This window comes from Sturnus vulgaris, chromosome 4 (assembly GCF_052056855.1).
Source record: "Sturnus vulgaris isolate bStuVul1 chromosome 4, bStuVul1.hap1, whole genome shotgun sequence".
NCBI lineage: Eukaryota > Metazoa > Chordata > Aves > Passeriformes > Sturnidae > Sturnus > Sturnus vulgaris.
This window is the reverse complement of record NC_142246.1, coordinates 3787793-3812135: the sequence shown is the minus strand read 5'-3', so window position 1 is coordinate 3812135 and position 24343 is coordinate 3787793. Positions and strand designations below refer to the sequence as shown.

The window sequence follows — 24343 nt, the reverse complement described above, 5'->3', positions numbered from 1 at the left end:
TATCAAGCAGTTTTCTGCTTTTAACAAGTTAAAACTTCATGTCCACTGTAAAAAGGTAGATAATAATGTACCTGCTTTAAATTGGGAGAACATTTTAACTGGGCAGTGATGTCTCAATCTGCATTAGTTTGTTAACAAAACAAAACAATCTCACGATGATGAACCAGAGATTATAAGAATTGTCATATTTTTCCTGCTGCTGCGTTATTTTTTCCAGGCTAATTCCACATGTCAGGAGGTAATGAAGGGCACTGTAATTCCAGAAGAGAGGCTCAGCTTCTGTCTGTAATATTACAAATTTGAAACTCAGATACTATAAGCGATTAAAAACTTGTGTGCCTTAAATGTATCCATTTTTCTTCAACTTCTTCCATTTAACAAAGAAAAAAAAAATTACTCAAGCTCTCAGGTTACTGATGCTTTCTGCAGCCAAAGGAACACTCAGGCTTTTCATTCTGCTTTAGCACTAATAACTGACTTCAGCAGCTCAGAGCAATTTGTAAGAAACCAACTTTACAAAGTCTCAACTGCTTCTGCTCACAGCAAAACGAGAGAACCAAGGGAAAAATCTCTGTACCAAAGGGTCATGGCTGGTGACATTTTCCAGCAGGTGAGAATCTTTGTCCTCTCCCATTCCACCTTCCCAATAGCAGTGGTGTCTCCTTAATTTTGGAATTTGGTGGGAAGAAGAGTTATTTATTCATCCTTGTACCACAACTTAATTTTTAGACATCTTGGACCATTTCCATGCTTTTCCTGTGGGTGCACAAAGAGCCTTAACCTCTGCAGACCAGGCTCCAGAGCACTTTGCACCTCTCCCCACTGCCTTTGTAGCAAAGTTTAAACACTATGCAGAAAAACTTCTGGGATTCAGTGAAAATCAGCACAAGTTTTGTTCCAAACCCAAACACAATCAATTGCACATAATGCTGAATCTCCTTCAAAGGATGTTTGAAATAAAAAAGTCATTCTTTGGCAAAACTCAGGCTAAGGCAGATAAAAGTGCTAAAGCAAGGGAATTCTAGTTCTTGAAAATCAAAGCAATCCTATCTAAACGTTTATGTCTTAAAAAGGAAAATGTGTCAGCATTTCCTAAATGGTGTATTTCTTCAACATTGAGCAAAACTTATTTAAAGAGAGTAATTACACACAATCCTTTATGTTGATAGTACATGATCCTTCTTTAAACTGCTACAGGGTTTAGAAATTCTAACATATCTATTTTTTTCTAATAATATTCATGGGTTTTTGCAAAAAAAAAAAAGGAAAGACAATCCTATTTCTTCAACCTAGGTAAAATACAGGATTTCCTTTCCATCTGAAATCATAGATCACACATTTCAGTCTGTTGACTTCCAGGTGAAAAGAATGATAGAATGGTTTGGGTTGGAAGAGACCTTAAAGATCATCCCCTGCCATGGGCAGGGACACCTTCCACTGTCCCGGGGAGCCCCAAGCCCTGTCCAGCCTGGCCTTGGACACTTTCAGGGATCCAGGGGCAGCCACAGCTTCTCTGGGAAATCCATTCCAGGGCCTCAGCACCCTCACAGGCAAGACAAACACAGAAAATTGAACAGGAACATTTATTTCCTTCATTCTTGGACAACTGTGGCTCTCTGTGCACATTTGAAAAAACAAAACCAAAAAAGTTTACATCAATAAATAACCAAGATCCTATTATCCTCATATTGCATTTTCCCCCTAATGTATGCATTAAATACAGTGTCAGGATGAACTTTATTTTCTCTATTATCCATGGGCTGTTTTTTATCAAATTCACAATTAATTTTTTTTTTTTTTAATGCAGAAGAGTCCGGTGGTTTTTATAACAGAATTTATCAGCTGTTTACAAAAGAACCCTGGCATTTCCACATTTCAGCTTAAGGAAGGAAATGAAGTTCAACAAAACTGAGGGGGATGAGTAAAATAGTTCCAACAGCAATTAGTCAAGGCATTATTTTTGTTATTACACACTACTGCAGGAAATATGACCAAGTTTCTAAAATGTGCAAGAATTCCCACACAATTTCAAAAGATGTTACTAATACAGTAATTTATCTTGTGTCTTTCCTTCAGATCATCACTGTTATTGAAATAGAAAATACAAATGGCTGAGAGTTGAGATTGATTATAAACATATATAACAGATTCAGGAAGATTCTTCCATAAAAAGAGAATATAGAAATTGTGCCAGACATATGATCTGTATGTGAAATATGTGCCAAAAATATAGCTGTTTATATAATGGTTTCTTTCTGTTTGGTGGCTGCAAAGAAAAATAATCACCAAAAAATTGTGTCAGGTTGATATCAAGTAAATTCCTATTGGCCAAATCCAGCCAACTTTTACAAGTGTGTTGACCTAAAAGTGTATTTCTTACCAGGAAAACATTCATAGGAGACATTTCACACAACTTCTCTCAAGTTCCAGATTTTCCCAGAATAATTCAAACATATTATTACAATGTGCATTTCTGCATTTAACAACATACATTTGTTTAGAGGGGTCAATGGATTCATTCAGCACCTTCCAAGTCACCCCCCCTGTTATTTTTAAATAAACTCACTACTTTTACCTGCCAGCTTTAGCCTTTATTCTCAAGGCTATTTTTTTTAGTGTTTCGGTTAGCATCTGACATCACCCCAAAAATTTAATGAGCTGTCTAATTTTTCGATGTTCTTTCCACTGAAAATTTCTGCCTATTTGTCATGCAACTGACATTTTGCTGCACCATCCTGCCATTTTTCAGCCCCATAGTCACATGCTGTAAATGCAGGTGTATTTATCAAACCATTATCATCAATTACCTGAGAGCTCCAGCTTCACAGACACTTTATCACAGACACTCAGAATTCCTGAGATTTTTCAGGGCACTGACATGACAAAATAAAAGACAGTATGTTGCAAAATAGTTGAAACAGCATAACCAAAAAATGAAGTGGGGGAAAAAAATCTGATTAAATACCACCTGCTCCTAGCCTTATCATGATCATCCTGCCTGTGCACATTTCAACAAACAGTTCTGGGAAGGAATCTTTTCAGGGACAATATCACAAGAGTCTCCAGGCACAAAGTGATTTCCACAAATGATTAAACACTATTGCTTTAGATTTTCCATGTGTTCCCAGTAGCTCTTCCCTTAAAATGCAACTCACTCCTGTAACAAGGGATGTAAAGCATTGCTTTACAAAGATATTATTCTACGTCTGCATTGTTAAATAAGAGAATTCCATTGAATTATCTCAGCTCTTGCATGAGCTCTCTGATCCTCTTTTATTTGGAATTACAGATATATCTACAAGGCCAAAAGGCTTGGACTTAACTCACTGAGGAACTGCCAAAGAAACCTGGATTACCTCGATGCCCATCAAACCAAGTAACTGCAGAGCAGGGAAAAGATTAAGAAGAAATAGAAATTCTATTGCCTGATCAATCACAAGGAATTATAACAATCCTGACAGGTTACAAGCACAGATAATCTATTGTAAGACTCATATTTGTGGGATCAGTTTTAAATCCTAAACAAACCAGATCAGAGCTAAAGAATCAAGACAGGAGCAGATAAAGAGGCTGAAGAAATAGTGAGAATTTAAGAAAATACAATGAATTGTTATTATAAACCATTGGAACACTTCACTTAGAACAGTCACATGTGTAAAAAGGGCAGCAGAAACTGTGAGGCACAAAGAGTTCCCAGGAAGTTTGGGGAAATAGGACCTTAGAGGAAGCTGCAGAAATGTTTTACAAATGCATCCAAGGTAAGTGCTTGGGAGGAAAAAAATAACCTCACATTCTGGTAGGATTTTCTAAACAAAATTTAGAAGATTTGTGGTCATTGTGGGAATAAAATTCTGGAATCACTTTCCAAATCACTCTTTGACACAGAGCTTGAAATTTTCTGGATTTTACAGATTAGAATTGGACTGGAATTAGAAATTAGATTATTGAATACTTAGAGAATTTGAATGATGATTTAATTTCTCACAGTTCATTTGTCTGACATCCAGCCTATTATAAGCAGGCTTTTAATTGTCACCTGTTTAGGCTTTTGGTTTGTTTGTTTGCTGTTTTAGTCTTGTTTATCTTTACAGGCAGCCTCCTCCACCTTCACAGCAAGTATTCTGCTCTGCTGGTAAATGCAAGATCTCATATATCCTATGAGAAGAATTAAATTAATTTGAAATTTTAATTCTGCCCTGTCTTCTAACAGGAACCTTTCTAAAAGGAAAGGTTCTCTTTTCATCAAGATGAAAAAATAATAATGATAATTATCATAAGCATGACAGAGTTGCAGAATGAGGCACAAACATGAAATTTAATTTAATCAAAAGAACTTCTTGAAGATGATTATTTATATTACAAAGATGTATTCTTCACTTTGTAATAAAGTTGCTTATGAAATGAAAGTAGAGTTTCAAGCCACAATACTCTTCCTTTATTTCTCTCCCCTCCACGCCTTCTATGAATCATCTCAATAAAGACTAAATAAGTGACTCTTGTAAGATTCAGATTTCCATTTCTTTATGCACGAAATGTAGCTGGGCTTTTTTATTTTCAAATCTGTATTACAACAAAAATGTCATGCTTAGAGTACAAGACGTGAAGAAGAACACACAAGAGTTTGGTTTTATTTTTTATATTACTGAATAAAAATTCACAGGAAGAATGAAAACTACAAAAACCTGTGCAGAAATCAAAACCTGTGCAGGATCAGTGAGTAAAAGAAATATATTCCTGCCACTGTACTGTAATAACTTCTATTGAAAGCATCTGTATTATTCAGTTGTATAAAGTTGTTTTGTCTCTTTTTTGAAAACACTGAAAAAAAAAAAAAGCCATCTAGAACTAGACTTAATAGTGTGCTTACATCTGGTAAAGGAAAATCAGTTTTTCAGTGTCTGTGTAATCAGATCATGGTATCTGGTTGTATCTGTAACTGTGTGTGTAACATTTGTAGTTGGTGTAATTGAAGAAATCAGAATAGAAGGCCCTTATACAAAGCACATTATATTTTCCCAGCAGCCCAAAGGAAGCAAGCATTCAAATATATTGCTGTGCTATCACAGATTGGTTTTTAAAATATAAGCATTCCACGTATTTTGCTCAATTTTAAAGAATGTGTCAAACATTTTTTAAAACGTGATTTTATGATCATATATATACACACATATGTATATATATAATATTCAAACACCCAGTCAGTGTTAGCAAAGTGCATTCACACTCCTGCCCAACAAATGGGACAGGAGCTGCAAGGAGGGAGCCTGAATTCATGTATGAAAAATGAATCTAGGACGTGAAAAGGTGCAATAAATGATCATCTCTAAAGCCAAAAAAGTGTTGGAAAAGGGTAAAAAGATTTAATGAGACCTTTATCCCTCTCTCAGAAGCCAAGGTGTACAGGCCTTTTTAACTGTTTTTTAGTAACTCCTGTCTTTTACATCTCACTAGATATATAATCTTGTAGTATTTATTTTTCTGGAGGGGATTGCATCCCTGAGTTTTGCAATGGAGTACATGAGCTCCTCCCAGAATTTTCTGTTAGAAAATAAAACCTGGCCTGTGCAAGATTTAGAGCTGGTAGCTAATGGTCCTAAAATCAGCCTAAAAAGAGGGGAAATCCCAAAGAAATGGGGGCATCAGGAGCTGAAAACAACAGACCAGTGAGACTAAGGAGAAAACCTTCTCAAAATGGCAGATTGAGATGAAGTGTGCTGACCATTTCTTCAGCACCACTTTTCAGGTGCCAGTGTTCCAAGCCCTGGTTGTCCTCAGTCTCTTCCCAATGACAGTGAAAAACACGAGCATGACTTTGGAAACTCTCACTAGTAACATCCATGTGTGCTCCTAACAACGTTATTTTCAATTCCTTGTTTTGGTTGGAAGAAATCTAAGTTTCCCAGGAATTTCATCCCTCTGGTTCCCATTAAAATCAATGGAAATATCTTTGAATCCCATGACACCACTGTGAAAAGTGTCCTCCTCAGCTATTCCAATTGCAAGGTTGCAGCTGGCACTTGTTAGCTTGGTCTAGAGCGTAAGAAGTTCTTGGAAGTTTATTTTATGGTAATAAAATCAGTTTAGCTATTTAAATGCTGAAAGCAGAGGTCAGCCAAGATGCAGTGTGTCCCATCTGTTGTGTTACAGTTACATGCCAAGGGAGCTTTCCACGCACACAAGATGGAAACAGGAGCATCTCTGACAGACACTGCAAACTAAAATAAGCCTGGGGAGCTCAAACAGGTTAAGGTCCAACTGACCATGGGCAGTGGCTGCAGGATGTTATTGTTTCGCTGCAGCTTAAAAGAAAATATCAGGGAAACATTTCTTCAGTCTGCATGAGGTGGGAAATGCTGATGCTCACCCAAGACACACATGCCACTGGTTGTCTCACTTGCAAAGAGACTTGATATGATGGTGTTATTACGAGGGAAGGATTTGATGTAAATGAAGCATTTCAAGCTCTCACCAGGAGGTAATTACATGCACACAGCATCCCCTCTGCAAGAAACTGAGGGCAGATTTAGAAAAGCATCACAGGAAAGAGCAGCATCTTCTGTGGGAAAAGCTTTTGCCACAGACATGACATTTATCATGAGGTTCACCATAGGTTTTTGCCCCTAATTGTCTAGGATCCACAGAATCACATCCAGAGTTGGAAGTTAACCACAAAGACCATCAAATCCAACCCCTGGCCCTGCACACACACACCCAACAATCCCACCCTGGGCATCCCTGGTGTCCAAACCCTCCTGGAGCTCTGGCAGCCTCGGGGCTGTGCCCATTCCCTGGGGAGCCTGGGCAGTGCCCAGCACCCTCTGGGGGAAGAACCTTTCACTAATACCCAAAATAAACCCCCCTGGCCCAGCTCCAGCCATTCCCTGGGTCCTGTCACTGTCACAGGGAGCAGAAATGGGAGCTGCAGACCCCGATGAGGTCTGGCCTCAGTCTCCTCCAGACAGAACAAACCAAGTGGTATCAGCTGCTCCTCATAGAGCTTCTCTTCCAGACCCTTCTCCATCCCCAAAGCTCTTTCTAACAGCTTTCAATCCTAAGCTATCAGAAAGCATCCAAGGGAGAGCTGCAAAGATGGCAGATCCCTATGAAGATGCACAAGAGAGAAAGGGATCTTCAGTCAATGCATCCCACACATTTTGTCTGATTCCTCTACTTTGGGATGGCAATAAACACCTTCTAAAAGCCCATCTCCCTACTGTGCTGTCCCAGAGGGTGCAGACAATAGCCATCTAAAAGGTTAAAGGCAAAAGTTGGGCAAAATTAATTTTGTCTTGTATGTTAGCAAGGTTCTAGCTATTTAAAATTAATCCTCGAAGTGTACTATGTTTACTTTTTCTGGCTTAAATATAGTAAAGAGTAGGCTGCATCTAATGGTTTCTAAATGCTCAAAGTTTTTGCTCACTTGTATCTAGTCTACTATTTTAAGTGATATGCAAATAACAAGTCAACCAAAAGTCAAAAGATATTACGGTTAAAATCCAGAAATTGGAACAAGGAGACTGAAAGTCTCACTGATGAACCACTGATGGAAATCACAATGATCAGATCCTTTTTCTCCATCTGCCACAGGTTCACTAATAGGATATTGCCTACAAAGTGGAGATCATATTAATGATTAAGTTAAAAAAGTATTTTGAACTTAAAAAAACCCAAAAACCTCAAAAACCAAACAAACAAAAAAGAGAAGAAAACACTCCAAACCCCCAAAACTGAGACAAGGCAGACATTTGGTGCTTGTGAGCATTAAAAAGTGTTTGAGATAGGAAGTGTCACCCAAAAAGAATCTGTTCTAGTTCTAAGTTCAGCCAAGCTAGAAGCCCTGGATTTACACCTGGTTTATGGACACTGATATTGTGTCTGTGAGATGGAGGAAGATTTATCATTTTACCCCAACCAAGCATCTGGTTTTACACGTTCACCTACAGCGTGCAAAATGCCAAACTCTTTTGTGTCAAACGTTACAAAAATGGAAGGAATAGAAATTGCTGTTCTGCTTTGAAGAAGTTGGAAATAATTCTCCTCTACAAGAGAAAAGATTGTATGAGGGCAGGTAACAAAAAAGAATGGGATTGGACTCAGCAAAAATACTGGGGAGGAATTTTTTTTTGTATTTGTAAGTGTAATGCATAAAAATGATGAATCATTCTGATAATTGCTACCAATTTTGGGTATGTTTGGGTAACACCTCATTCATTTGCAAATCAACAAATTTCAAAAATGGGGACAGAAATGAAAGTTCCTTGACAGAATTCTGAGTTTTATTAGAAATAAAACTAAAGTAAAAGAGGATTTATAGCCATGATATGGATGAGAAGAAAGGAAATTTCTGCATGAAAAGGCAAAGATATGAGGCTGTAAGGTAAGACCTAAGGTAAAACTGTACTTGCACATTTGCTCTCCAGAGCTCCTACTGCTGCCTGGCTTTTTGCCATCTCATTCTTTGTACATCATTTCAGATGGGAAAACTGCTATCAGCGACTTTCAGAAATGAAAATATATGGTATGAGTCAGAAGAGCCTATCTAATGCAAATAGGGATGGAGAGGAAAAAAAAAAAGACTTTTACCTGGGGTGGAAGGGGGAAATAATTAATAGTAGAATATTAAAGTACATTTGAAAGATTCATTAACCTCAATTTTTAATTGAGCAGACAGTAAATAAAGGACTGACTGGAAATAATCAGATTAAATAAATGATTTATGGTCTTAATGCTTTTATCTGTTAGGCTTTTGAAAATCATCACATTTTGAAAATGTGTCAGAAATTAGTGTAATTAATACTTACACTGATGTAGAACCTTTTGTATAACACTGCCAGTGATCTGTTCATCCTATTTATTTATTTACCAGTATGCAATGAAATGGGCAAAGGCTACAGGAATACTGAGATATTTGTGTGCAAAATTTCATCTGCTCTGGCTTTCTCTTACACAGAGTGGGAATGTGAATTGTTGCAGCTTCCTATTTGTGTTTGACTTTCTTTAAACCAGTGAGTGTTAAGGTAACTCAGGGATTAGCTGCAATACCATGCAGCTAATTAGAGGTTTAATATTATATTAGAGGTTTAATATTACACAATATTGTAAGAACTGTGGTCAGCAGCAGCTATTCCTACCTACGCTTCAATTTTTGTAACATAAACCAACAAAATCACCAAACACTTTTGAACAAAGGGATGTCCTTTGACATTGTTAATACCTGAGAGGGGTCCCACAAAGCCTCAGTGATTTTCCTCTCCTGCATAAACTATAAAACTATATTGGCATCCCAGCAAGAATAATTATCCCAGCGAGGACTGAGTCAAATAAGGTATCATTATTGCTTCTTTCTCTTCCCCCTCTCCCATTGAAGAATTTCCTTGTTTTATTGTTAATACACACTGCTGAGTGCCTTCATGTTCCCTCTGACATTGCAGCAAGAACAATTTCTGAAACAAAAACATACCCGTGGCCCTTTCAGTCATGTCACACAGTGGTTTCAGACCTTATGGCTGCTCTTACCTGTTTCCTTGGGCATGGTGATATTTCCAAATCCATTTAAGCTATGAACAGCATGAATTGTGTCTTGGGAAGGTGACAGCTGATGAGCTGCATGCTCTGCACATGCTGAACAATAACTGTCCTTATTTCATTACAGCTGAAAGAAAAACTTGAGTCCATTGATTGGTGCCCCAAAGGCTACGAGTATGAAATTACAGAGGAGACAGCACCACCACCATTTCTGGCTCTGTGATAAAAGGTTCTCATTACAAAGCAGTGACTTGACTCTGTCACCCAAATATAATGACCCCATCATTAGGGTGATGGCAGAAGCCTTTCAGTTACTCATCTTTCAGAAGCAAGACCTAAATCCTACAAACCTTTTCAGGGCAGGAAGTGCAGGTGTTGATAAAATCTTGACTTTTCCTCCCTTCTCTATCTTGTGCTTTTTCAAGCATAACATCTTGTAAAGAGATTAAGGTTTACAGAACCACTTTTCCTCAACTTTTGAAGTCTTGGAAGCACTTCAGGATCATCAAAACAGGAGTTTTATAACCTGTGTACTCTGAAACTAAACTTACTGTTGAGATTACACTTTCATGCTAAAATCGTTTTCTCTGCTACTTAAAAGTTTCTTAAGAAGTCCGCAGGCTGAAGTTCCTCCTGCCTGCTCTGAGGCCATAGGAAAAACTTTCTGGAACTTTGCAGAAAATCCACTTAATTGTTTTATTTGATTTTCAGAAGGCCAAGCTTGGAAATAAAGCAGTGAAACCAATGCTTTTTCATGCTAAGCCATGGAGTTAGTACTTCTTTATTATCATCAATATTTCATAAAAGATTTTCTAGCGAAGCATGATCCACACATTTGTTAGAATGTTATTCTAAAAGAACAGTGAGGTGGTCGGTTTTATCTTTGATTATCTTTAATTAAGGTAAAAAATAAATTTTCAAACACTAGGGAGAATTGTTATTAGGCTTATGTTTTTTTTATTCAGAAACATGTAGATATTTTCTGAATGAGCTTGCTCCTTTTTTATCTCATGAGGCTTTCCAAGGTATCTTCTGCTTCATAACTGAGCTCAACTTTTCATCTTGGATAATTCTGACTGAGAATACTTTCTGGATCCATATCTACGTAACATGATGAATTTTCAATAAGTAAAAAAAAAATATAATAAAGTAAAAAAAATAAAGGCCCTAGTATGTGCTTGACATTCAGCAGGAGCATTACAAGCAGGTATGAATAAATTCACTGAAAATTTACCCTAAAACCTTCTCTTACCCCAGCAGCTTTCCCAGATTCCTATTTCTCACAGCCTGCTCTGTGTTCATTCACATCCTCATCCTGATTTCTCCTAAAATTTCCCTCGTGTAATTCTGCAACAAAAGCTTCCAGCGAGAGATGAATATTTTGTCCAAATAACAACTATCCTGGGGGAAACAAAGACATGGTTTATCTGACTCTACTGCTTATCTTGAGGATCTGCTTTGACAGAAAAATATTTTAAAGCTGCACAGGCCACTTAAGGCTGAGACTATTGGTGTCAAAACACAACAAAAACAGTTACTGAACCAATCCAAAATGGCAAAAGGTGCATTTTATTTCTGCAAACACTTGGAATTGTAGGAAAACACACTAAAGAAGCAATGTGGGATGTACCTATGACTGGTTTACTGTAACCTTGTTAGAATCCAGCTAATGGGATAGAGGGGAAAAACCAGAAAATCCACTATGACCCACACATTGCATCAGCTGAAGCAACAGAGACACTCCAGTGGAACTCCAGTGTACCTTGATACTGAGATTCAGATGCATATTTTGTCCTGGATTAATAAATTAATAAATCAATTTTATTGCTCAGTGGTCTGTATTGGAATATTTGACATGTATATTTTTCTTGCAAAATATTTTCAAATCAAAGCTGCTGTAATTTCTGTTCAAGATCATGAGATTTCTAGATAAAGGATTACAATTTCTTTTTTTACATCAGTTCAAAACTCCATCATTAGACATGCCATTCTGTGCTCAAATCTTTGATATCTAATTTCCCTGGATATCTACTCAGTTTTGGAGCAGGTCTGAATGCTCTCCAGTATTTCGGACTCACTATTTCCTTGTAAATGATTTTTTTTTCAGTTTCCTCAGAAGTACTTACAGCTTTTACTGAACTTTCTGACTTCTTATATAGTTCTCCCCCTTCATTTTTGCCCTGAAATGACTCAATTGTTAATGACAATTTCCCTTTCTCTACAGTAATTAGAGCTGTTTGTTTAATTTCTTACTTTCTTGTGACTTTGGAATACTAGCATAGATTCCTGTATTTCATCCTTTCATTCCCTGACATTCCCACTATTTCTGTTACACTTTGTGCTCCAGGAAAGGCTATTTAATCAAGAGCTTTCTTACAGTGTAAGATGCTCATGTAAAAGTACAGTGCTTAAATTTCAATCAGTAATATTTACTGATTGAAATATAAGCCTGCTAATACATCACAGAACAAAAGCCAAGATGCTAAACTTTTTACAGAGTAATAAAATGTTAACCTGACTTCAGTAGCAAACATTTCTCCAACTCAGGAACCCATTTTAAAGAAGCACAAGAGAAAACAAAAAAAAAAAATCAGTTTTGGTTAGGGCACAAATAAAACACTGTACCAAACAGGATATGAGAGTAAAAAATAAAGAATGAGGGTAATTTGGTGGGGCTGTATAGAAAACATCCTTTCTGAACATCCAGCATGCCAGATGTTGTACTGCACCATGGAACACTAAGGTTACAAATTCAAACAACTGGTTTGGAGGACCTAAATCATTAATTTATGCAATCAATTAATTAACAAAAGTACTGGGTGCTCTTGATTGTGTTACTGACAATTTATAAATCACATAGACTGGGGTGTGATCAGATTGTAAGGGACAGCAGGTATAAATGGATACTAGAGTTTGTAGGAGTCCTGTTATTTTGGGAAAATATGAATCACACAGCACAGAGCATGATCAGACTGAAGTGAGTCCCCTGCTCAGAGGGTGTTATTCACTAGAAAAATATTTTTAAAATATCAGTGATTAAAAAGGGAGTAATTTTATTTTATCCCTTTTAAAGAGGCCTCCAAATTAGCACGGTTAAAAGTTAATTTTAAAAAAATCAGGTAATTAGAAAATATTGGGAAATTATTACCAATAAGTCTGTCTGCAAGGAGATAACCAGGTATTTCTCATGAAAGGAAGTAATAGAGAACACTTAAAAATGTGAAAGAATTACAGAAAAAAAAATTGAAGAATTAGCCACATTACACTTTTGTTGGTAGGAAATCCTCCAGCATTTTTTTCCAATGTGTAAAACCACACAATAAGTAATTTGTTAATGAATGATGACCTCTAGGAAATCAGATAACAGAACCAGCACAGCACTGGCTTTAAGTTAGTCCCAAAGCTAGAAATGCTTTCAAGTTGACATGGGGGATTCTGCAGCAATTTCCCAGTTAGTATTTTCTCCAATTTAATTTTTAATCTTGTACTCTCCAGGGAAGGAAGAAAAACATCATCATTACCCACAAGTCGCTAACTTCATGTAGCATTTGCTTCTTATTTACATTAGAGAAATATGTGTGAACAAATAAAATTATCCCTCAACCCTTTTGGTGTTGCTATGAAATGTAGAAGTGTATCAGTCTAAGAAAAAAGGGATAAATGAATAGAAAATGATTGCTCAAGGGAATGGTAACAGTCTCACTGACTCTGGTGGGCTTGTTTGCTCAGGTGTTTATAAGTAGGAAGGAATTTTGGAAGCAGACCCACATTGCCAAAGTGGCCATGAGATGAGGAAGCTCCTCCCCTTTCCAGCCATCCTGGATTCCTTGGTTTCACCAGAAATCTGCCAAGGGCAGGTGTTAAGGGATCAGCATCTGCTGTAGCCAAGTTCTCCATGTCAAATTGTTTCCTTTCCCCCCCATTTCTGTGCCAACAGTGCAGTTTACAGATCCCAGGTCCTGCAGCTGCTCCCTCTCACAGCAGACACCAAGCCTTGGAGCTGGACCCTTGGTGCCTGAAGGCAGCCCTGGATTTTGGGAAAGAACTGTCTGGCCAATGCAGACACTGAGTATTCACCTCCTTTAGTAACCTACCTTCTTCAGAGACAGGAACACAAGAGGCTCTGGAAGTCACAAAGCAGCAGCTATTTGTGTGTCTGTTTGTGTTTTCTAAGGCACTTTGATTCCATTTCAGCATTGAGACACCAGAAGATGAACTGGCATGGATCCCAGTGGAATACCAATATCCAGTGGTTAAAGTCAGTAAAAAAGGCAGGATAAAGAGCTCACCCATGACACTGCATTACCAGAAAGTTTTATCCTGAAAGAACTGGAGTTCATTTTTCTTCAAAGGCATTTACCCCTCCAAGGAGGAGAAACAGCACAGGCTGCAAGAAGGACTCAGGAACTTCACTCACAGAGTTCAAACTTTTCATTGTCTCACTGCAAATAACTGGACTTGTGGCTTTAGCTGTGTCAATACACTCCTGATGTTTACTAGGAATTAGGAACATCTGCTGCCCACACGGGGAAGAAAGGGCTGGGATGGAAATTAAAACTGAGCAGATGAAACCCTAGGACACTAAGGTAGCTCACAGCTTTAATTTCAAATAAAATCTCTCAACTTGAAGAGCTTGAATTAAACTAATCTATGACCTTCTTAACACTCCTTAATTAGAAGCAAGGATTACCAAATAGTACTAAATAGTACTTCTTATCTAACTTAATGTCAGCTAAAAGAAAAATGCAGAGTAAAAGCTGATCAGTCTCTAAGAGCAAACCCAAGGATATACACATTTTTTCAGGATGCAAGTTGGATGCAGAAGCTATGACAGAATATTGACACTTTTTCTCCATCATCAGAAGCAAACAGCTAGGTGTGTACTCTGATGAAGCAGCAGTGTGCACTTAAAAAAGAATAGAACATCTCAAGTACGTGTGAAAATATCAGCAGGAACAGTCTTTGTTCCTTGAGAAAAAAATGAGACAAATTTTTTTCTTAGGCTTCTTCCTCCTTTGTCTGTCTTAAATTAAAATCTGTCAGTTCATGAATTTATACAATATTTACAAAAGCACAAAGGAACACTGTCATCTATTCCTTATGAAGGCCACCAGTGCCTCCTGGAAGGGAGCTGAAGAGCCACATGTGAACTCCCAGCACTCCATCGACCTCAAGTGCACTGCAGAGTTACACAGATGATCTTCACTCCCTAGGAGAAAGTCTAGTTTTGCATTTCTTATGAAGCAAATACTCTCTGTGGTTTTCTGAGAGTAATTTCTGGAAAGAAAAAAAAATACTTGTTTGGATATTAGTTCTGTTAATGCTGATGTAAATTGAGATTAAATCCATTGTCGACCACCAGAGTAAAATCTTCTTTAGCAACTTTCCCCATTTTCTCTCATTACCAAATGAACTAAGAAGGGGTCACTGACCAGGCCCAGCTGCTTGTTTTGTGTGCTGTGCATACTGACAATGGCTTTTCCCCCCTCCTGTCTTCAGCATGCAAACCTGTTTCCACATTTATGATGGGAAATATTACAATCAGTCTGAATTAGGGAGCTCCAAATAACGCAATTCTTAGAAAATGAAAGGAAGCTTGCATTGTGTCTCATAAAGAGAGACTTTTCTGTAAAATTAAAAAATCCCAAGCCCATAACCACCCAAAAGTAACCTCATTACCCTCTTCAAAGTGGAAATTACATGGAGAAAATTAATAAAGGCTCCTGCAAACTTAACGGACAGAGAGATTATAAACCAAAACCAGAATGGTGCTGTTAGATTTCATCTGCTACAAACGACCACCCACCCTTAGGATATTATTGATGTGCTTGCACCTTATCAACTTTAAATCACCATAAACCATTGCCTAACTCAGTTCTTCCACTGGCCAGGTGGTCTTACAAGGCAACTTTGATTATCTGTCATGTCTCCAGAAATCTTTTAATTTTGTATGAGGTGAAACTGATAGATCCATATGTGAAAATTCTCCATAAAAATCAATTCATGCAAAACTGGTAAGGGACTTTTGAAAAGTTCATTTTTAGGTGTTTTAAATGTGGTACTTCATCAATTCATACTGAAGAAGAAAAAAACCCTTCATTCAGGTTTTGTTGGAAATAAGAATAATGCAACTGAGTTTAACTCTTGTCAGTGCTCACTGACCACCAAAATGGTGAAGTATTTCCATAAAAGCATTAAAACTCTCCAGACTGAAACAACTAGTACAGATCTCTTGGACTTATGTCCATCCTTTTGAGAATGGAAAGTCTGATCCAATCCACTACAATTTGAATTCCAACTGAACAGCCTGCTACCATGGCTCGTAAGACTTTACTGGATGCTGAATTTCATCTACCAGGAAAACCTGCTAGATTTAATAATTTAATTTTTCAAGAAACAGTCCAGGGGACCAACAGTTAAACCAAAAAAAAAACCTCTACTAAACAGAATAATGAAAATTAATTAATTATCTTCCTTATAGGGCTTTGATAGATGCATTGAATAATTCTGAGCTGATTTATCAGTCAAGTGCCTTTGTGTGGTAGGTATTAGAATTATCTGTCATTAACCTTATGCTACTATTGAAGGTGCTTGGGTAGGGAAGTTAAATGACTTCCCAAGGTTACATCTGAAGCTGGCATTACAACTCAGGCATTTACTCTCAGTCATTAGAGATAATTAAAAAAAAAAAAATAATAAAGGGATTCATGAGGTAAAGATCATGACCCAGAAAGGCACCATCACTTCTCTAACCTCAGTTTCAGAAGGCAGGAAAAAAAAAAGAGAGATGGCTGTGAAAAAACATTCCAAGGAAAAAAGTTACCCATCCAAGCCTGGAATGATACCATCTAAATTCTGTTTTATTATATTATTATGTTTTACCCCCCGAATCTGTCTGACAATTTGATCTATTTTGTATGATTTATATTATAGTTAAGTGACATCTCAATCTCTGTTTCCAACAAAACCCATAGACAAATCAAGTTGTCAGTGAATGTCTCAAAAAATGACAATCCATCTTTGTTGTTATTAATGTTATGGTAAGAGGTGGGGAAGGGAAAATATTATATAATGAAAACAGCTTTTGAGAGAAGATTTAAATATTCTGCAATATGGACTATAAAAGAAATTTAACCTCCTTAAGGCTCAAGCTGACAAAATATATTTTTAAAAATGTATTGGCTATGCAGAGAAAATTCTGCCATTTGTATTCAACAAATATCAAGAAGTGCATTTTTTTTTCCCTCAGGATGGAAAAATGTAGGTTTGGTGTAAAGAAATATTAAAACATGCATTATTTTTCCTGACCTTTTGACAGGCTGTCTATTGAGCTTGGTAGGACATCCAAGAAATTCAGATTCAGATTTCAAAATTAATGATTAATACTACAGACTTTTCACAGTATTGAACTGGCAGTGCCAAATTCCTCTAACATGAGCAAGTGCAGCTCCACGCACTTCAGCAGAGCTGTGTTTGCATATCTTCACAAGCAATTCTGGCCCCGTGCCTGGGAAAGCATCTTACATTTCATAGTCACTTGATTATGTCTCATCTTTAAACCACATTTTACTATTTGCAAGATACTTGACCCACAAAACCAGAGAAGTCCATCTGCTAAGATTCCATTGTGCATCAGTAAGTAAAAGTGATGAAATTGTTTGAAGTGCAAAATCTAGTATAAAAGGGACATAAATATATTCCAAATACGTATTTGCTTCTGCAGACTGATGAACTTGAAATTTGGGGTTAAAAATTCCACTTGCATTAGAAATTCATTTCTTCAAGATGCTTTTTACCTGAACCAGAAATAGGTCTTACAACTTAAAGGGCAGGATCCACCTAAAAGAACTCATCCTTAGAAAAAAGTAAGAATGCATCCACAAGCCAGTACCAGCTGTCACAGACGTACAAGATTCAATTAAGAATCTGCTTCTAATAGTCTGGAACAACCTAAATGGCATAAAAATACTAGCTATTAGACCCAAGACATCTATTGATACCAATACTGTTGCTTTTTGGTCAGGTACAAGTTAACCACATGTCAAAAGTCATTAACCAACCTTCAGTTTGGTGTAAAATCCAAATCTAATCTAATGTTAGGCTTGCAAAACCAAGACTAAATAACTAAAACGGTTCAATTTTTTGGGGTTTCATAGAATCATAGAATCACAGCATGACCTGGGTTGAAAGGGACTTTAAAGCTCATCCAGTTCCACCCCCTGCCATGGGCAGGGACACCTTCCACTGTCCCAGCTTGCTCCAAGCCCTGTCCAGCCTGGCCTTGGACACTTCCAGGGATGGGACAGCTTTTCTGGGGCATCAGGGTCTCACCACGCTCACAGTAAAGAATTTCCTCCTAAGAACAAACCTAAATTCTCCCTCTGACAGTTTAAGAGCATTACAGTTCTTTCTTCTTCCCATTAAAGTTGTGGGTTTTCCTGGCAGGGAGTTTTTGGCTTTTTATTTTTTTAACTACACCCCTAAAAGGTATTTTTCCTCCTTTTATGCCATTACCTCTTATGATATTTTTAAAATATCTACTTAGTTATTTTTAACTTTTTAATAATGCTATTAAACCTGTCATTGCAACACTTTGTTGCAAATCTGTGGAGGATGTGACTGCTAGAACACTAACCCCACATATGCTCACTGCATATAAGCCTACAACTCCACTGCCACAATAATGTAACTATGAACAAACATTGTGGAGGGGTTTTCCATTTGTTTAGGGATTTTTTTTCCTCAGTCTTTATATACCTACCAGCTATTTCCTTTTTCATTGCCACAGCTCCAGTCACAAGGAGGCAGCAATAAATCTTTGCATATACACAGGGGCTGGGACTGAAGGCTGCTGACAGCCCTGTGATCCTCTTGCAGAAAAAAGCAATAACCCTTAATGGATTCAGCACTGTACAGAAATTTTAGACCCCCAAGACCTTCCTCTAGGTACATACAAGTTAAGTCCTATATTGGACTTGATTTCCAGAGCAGAATAAGGTACCTTGACTCCCTGTTTGGTACATGGCAAGAATGAGAGGCTCCATTTGAAAACACACTCCCACTGCAAAATCACGTCCAGGCACTCATTTTATCAGGGAACTATCCAGATTTAGTCAATATTCACCAATATTAACTCTTACTCTTCACCTCAGCTCAGGCTCTACAGAATTAGGATGATCCCTGTTTTAACACAATTCACTCAGAGGTATAGTTCAGTATTTGTCAGATCAGTAGTTCCCTAATTACATTTCCCTTTTCTAAACAGCACATTGACAAGAAAATATGTTGCAAAGGGGCTACAAAGCCTTCAAAATGTTGCTAGTACAGAAAAATGCCACACAATGTTATTGAACAAATTACTGAGTTACATTTGTCTTTAAAAACAAACATTTTTCATAGTTCTTGGCCTGTTGGAGGACGAACCGAGATGAACAATTTTATTAGATGTCCATTCCATGAGTATCCAAGGTCCAATCATTATATTTTATACTCCTCATGGTAGAATTAAGCTATTTCAATATCATCCCTGAAGACTTGTAACTATCACTGGTTGACTTTACAGTGTGTCTCTTCAGAAAGAGAAGATACTATAAATATATGTATATATTTATATATGAAATACAGACCTTTCAAAACCATATAAGTTATTCAAGCTGTGTCTTCTCTGTAGGTCCTTCTTCCTGTTTTAGTTCAGACTGACAAATAATTAAGTCTAGAGCAGTCCTTGGCCAGGACTAGATGGTGAAGCACTGATTTGTCTTTTTCCTTAATAGACATTTAGCTCAATTGTACCGTTAGTGAAGCTGAACTGAAATTTAATTCTTGTTGCTCATGTCTTTTGACAAACTGCTGGAAATACCATTTCTAACATGCTCAATTGCTTTAATGAACTACTAAAACACAATACTTTCCTCTGCCCATCATCCAAACATTTCCTGGGCAATCACTTGTATAAAGTTGACCAAAACTCCTGAAACAACAGCTCTAACATTTCACCCAGTGTATAACTTTTCCTGCCTCTCCTAGAGTGTTGAAGTCTGAAAAACAGAGGCCTCTCTGTGTTCCTGAGAGAGATCAACAAGATGCAGTGAGAGCTTGAAAACATAGTCCTAGATAACAGTGTAAAAAACAAGTCTTAAAAACAAGTCTCTGTGAGAGCTCCAAAACATAGTTTTAGATGTAATAAAAATATAGTAAGAATATTGCTTACATTTTTCAGATAGAACAGATAGGCTATATGTGTAGATTATATGGAAACTTTCATACTAAGGAACTAGAATTCTAATAGGTTTAGAAGAAATGCTTCAGATTCGTGTTTTTAGCTCATTGGGTAATTTGTAAATAAGAATCTATGTATTGTAGTGAGAGCTCTCTCTCGCCCTCTCTCTTCCTCCATCATCATCATCATCACTACCATCACAAGAAGAGGAAGAACAAGAACAGAAGAAGAAAAAAAAAAACACAGGGAGCATCTGCCTCTCAAAACTCTGTACCAGCCTGCAGCCTCTGCCACTGCTCAGGACTCTGTACCAGGCTGCAACTTTGGCCTTCTTGGGGCTTTGCACCAGGAGCTGTTTCTACTTCTAAATCAGGACTTTACTTCTATTTGTGACTCTATGCTGAAAGCTTTTAGCACAGACTTTAACACTTGTGACTCTTTGTCTTTTGAGACTGACGTGCCTTTCCAATAAACCAACAGCAACTAACAACTGCTCAGCTTTTAAAGAGAAATACAAATCCTGACCCTAGAGGTGCCAGGAGGAAGTGTGGCCGTGTCAGGAAGGTCACTTACCTCCACTAACTTGTTGGCGTGTTCACGGAAGACCTGAGCGTATTCCTTCACTTCTTTCTCGTTCCCGCTCTTCGCGGCCTCGATGAGAACCAGCAGAGGGACGTTGGTCTCCAGGAATGAATCTGAGATGTGATCCATCACTGCCTTCCGGAGCTGTGACCAAAGACAGCACAGCAGTAAATAAAGGGCATTCACCAGCACACCTTCCCACTGTTCATATTTAAACACTGACGTGTTGCATCTCGCGGCATTATGCGGGCATTTGGGCTTTTTGCTTTCTTTTCTTCAATATTTCCGGCGAGCAAAATTAAAAATTTGAGGGCCTAGGCTCTGTAAATCCCTCCTGGGATTTGTGCTGACATACACCTAATCCTACTGGCCTGAATGGATCTGTACAGAATGATGGTGATAACTCATGTAAGACACAGCAAATTGATGAGAATTGAAAGCTGCACACTACTTGAAAAAAACAGTTCAGCTCACTAAAACGCCAAATATGGATTAAGGTGCTTAACTCCAAGCAACCACTAAAAAATATTAGCCTGAATATTTCTAAGCCTTCTCTAATTCCTCCAGTGAATAGTATTCCATGCAATAATTAATATTTTGTGTAGCAGATGCCTTGTGCTTTGTACTCCCATTTGAATAGCTCCAAGAAGCATAAACAGAAAAACTTTTTAGCATTTTCCGGGCAGATTAGAAAACATACTATAATTTATTCTAAAGGAAGAAAAAAACACCTTTCAAGTTACTGAAGATTTAACACCCATTAGTCCATATAAACATCTATTTGAAACGTTACTGTAAGAATGATGTCACTAACCTCTTTTCCACCTTGCTAGTGACCATTAATGTCAAACTTCACTGAAATTTGAAAGACAGCCAGAAAGATGACTAAAATCTTAAATAATTCTTCCTGGAAGCTTAATTTCTCTGTAGGATTGTGGATCAGAAACATCTTGATTATGTTTTCTCCAGCTTTTGGGTTGTTAAGAATGAAAAACTGTAGACTCAAACAGAAGCTGGGAGCTATTCAGCCTGGAGGCTTGGGTAGCCATTAGTCTCCTTAAATCATGCATTTTTAGTTAGATGAAGCATCCAGAGAGGTAATTTTCTCTATTCTGCAGCCCAGACAAAAAGCTTTAGCTAGAGAAGGTGCCATCAAAACACCCAATCACACTGAAAACTGGCCTATTGTCAGACATTGCAAATACACAATCCAAGATGGATTTGCTGTTTGATGACAGCAATTCTCAGTTCTATTTGAATAAGGGGAAAGCTAACTTTGAATATTTTCCTTCATTCCCTGAGTGGTGCAGTAAAAACAAGCAAAGCAAAATAGCATATAGGTGCTTGTAGGAGGTGTTCCTTTTATTTCCATCACAACTGAAGCAGTCGATGTATTAAGCAGTTCTCAATTCTCCTTAAAAATTAATTCTACTCAGATTCAACCTGGAAAGTTATTTTTCCACTTTCAAAATGATTAAAGGCACTCAGAATAGCTAACTCAGTAACACATACAAACAGGGGGAGGAAAGAAGACAAAAAGAAGAAAAGAATCATCTATCAGAGACCTGCCAACAGTTTGGAAGCTGGTGTGTGTTTGCTACCACCTATTACATTTCCATCTTGTACTCTTTATTTTTTCTCTCATCAATCTGCTGCTATCTGCTTGCTGACTCTTACTTTATTCTTGCATTAAAAGCTCTTTCAGACCATTATTTGGGTCTATTTGCACAGCATTTCACACGAGACCCCAATCCATGAATAGTTTTCATAGGTACCATCTCAATAGAAATACTAATATTACTCCAAGTACATCAAAACACTTAAAGAAAAAATATTCTAAGATGCTCAGTGTCAGAGAATACTGCAGCAGCACAGCACCCTGCGTTCTATGGTTGATAGATTTCCATTCTGTATTCATTAAAAAAAAAACAAACAACAAAAAAACTCAAAATTCAGACACATGGTGGGATTCTTGGGGTTGCTCTGTGCAGGACAGCCAGGAGTTAGACTCAATGATGCCTGTGGGTCCCTTCCAACTCAGGATATCCTATGATTCCCTATTCAATCAATAGTTTCACCAATAGCCAGCATTAAGGGAGAAATACTGCCAGAGAAGGTGCATCATAAATTTGCATAGTTCTCCTCTGCAGCCATCCATTTCCCAGGGCTTGCTGGCAAACTCCAAGTCAGATGCCTCATTTGTGTACCCATACTCAGATTTTGATGCCTATTATACTGAAAAAGGCCAAAAGGTAGAATTTCCAAAAGAACATATAAAGCTTTTAAAAATCCCATGTGGCTTCCAGCTCATTCTCAGTGTAAGATCCTTAAAAAATTCCACTTGCTCAAGTTCAGTATGTGCCAGTGAAAACCTACTGTCCACTGCACTAAAAAAAACCTTACTTTAAATGCTAAATGAGCACCGACACTTTTCTGTTTTTATCTTGCCACAAGGAGGGATCTGTTCCAAAGGCTTGTATTTATTCAGTGAACAAGCAATTCAATTTTTAATCTAAGGTAATGTGGTGTTATAGATCGGGTTATAACAATATGCCCCATGGAATTGTAACAGTAGTCTCAGGACGTTCAAGTAAGCAGCTTATTTTCATCAGTGTTAAATATCTTCAGCCTACAACCACATACAAGAAATCAATAAAAAGGACAGCAAGAGCATCAGCTAACCAGTAATTTGGGGTTTACCATAGTAAATATACAGTAGAGCTCTTTCTGAATCAAAATGAATGACTAAAATGGGTATCTCATTTCTAATGGTAACTGTGTGTTGTCCTCTGAGGTTCATAATTGCTGCAGCTGAAAAAAAAGAATCTGAATTCTGACTGTCACAGGTTTAATAAATACAAAATTAATACATTCTATTTTTCTTCTGCTGTGTTAATCATAGATGTCAGTAGAATATTTGTGGCCCCTCTTGTAACGAGGCATTATAATTTCCTTAGGAATTTGTTATCTGAGTTTTGGGATGCCTTTGCATTGAAGTTGAAAGGTAGAGTTAACAGGTTTTATGTACGCAGGAGACCACAAATTTTGCCATCCTTCACCATAAGCTGTAAAGAACGACTTGACAAAATCATTTGTTAAATGTGACAGCAGTATGAAGGCAAGACATTCATCCAAGAGCTCAAATGGATACATGACAAGGTAATATTAATGGCACAAGACAAGACATTTAAAAGTACTGGCTCACCATTACCAGTCTATTTGATCCAATTAGGGCTATTCATCAAGGTAAATAACTACTGCAAAAGCAATCTTGTGTGTTCCTGTGCATACTGCAACAAAGTCCAGTCTAAGTGAGGGCTTGTGCACCCAGATTTCAGTTTCATCCAGGTAATGTCAGTTGGGAAGGAAATGGGAAAAGGCTGTGACTTGAATTTGAATGGTCATAAAGCAAGCAGCAAAAGCCTCTTGTGTTTTATTCCAAAACCAGCACCAGAGCTTTGCTCATGCACCTGCATTAACAAATGCCTTTGCAATGCCTTAATTTGTGCTGTGCTCTGATGTAAATATTATGACACACACTATTACTCATAAGACAATGCTTTAGGGTTTTTTCCCCCCACTGGATTTCTAATTTAGAGATGAATTCGAAGCACAAATTCCACTACATGAAACTTCATTTATTAGAGGAGGAAGCACGTTAAAATTGAAGTCTTGCTTAATTCATTTTGTCAGAGAGAAAACTTTATTAGTGTACATTAATAAATTTTGCCAGACCAACAAAAAAATACAGAAGGAAAACATCAAGACCTGCAAATATTTTTGAAAGCACGAATGGTGCACAGGCAGATTTTATATCTTTCCAGTTCAGTCAATTTCATCAGTTTATGGTGCACAGTCAAGTTGCTGGTTTTGATAGTATCATGCTCTACTGTTCTAAGCACTATTTAGGGCTTTTTTATCATAGTCAGCTCACAGCCATAATTGAGCTCAAAGAGGTTAAATGCCCACCAAAACGATGTTTTCCATGGCTATATAACAACTTTAGAACCAAAATGT

General features: G+C 37.5%; 1 protein-coding gene across 13 annotated transcripts in view; it reads right to left on the bottom strand.

Annotated features, from left to right (window-relative positions):
- The window catches only part of CTNNA2 (catenin alpha 2), a 463208-nt gene that overhangs the window by 76818 nt on the left and 362047 nt on the right, over nt 1–24343 (bottom strand). For all 13 annotated transcript variants that reach the window (XM_088162967.1, XM_014876189.2, XM_088162979.1 and 10 more), the window contains one exon: nt 20318–20470. In XM_088162967.1, the coding sequence (XP_088019093.1) occupies nt 20318–20470 (153 nt within the window). The remainder of the gene's footprint in view (nt 1–20317; nt 20471–24343) is intronic.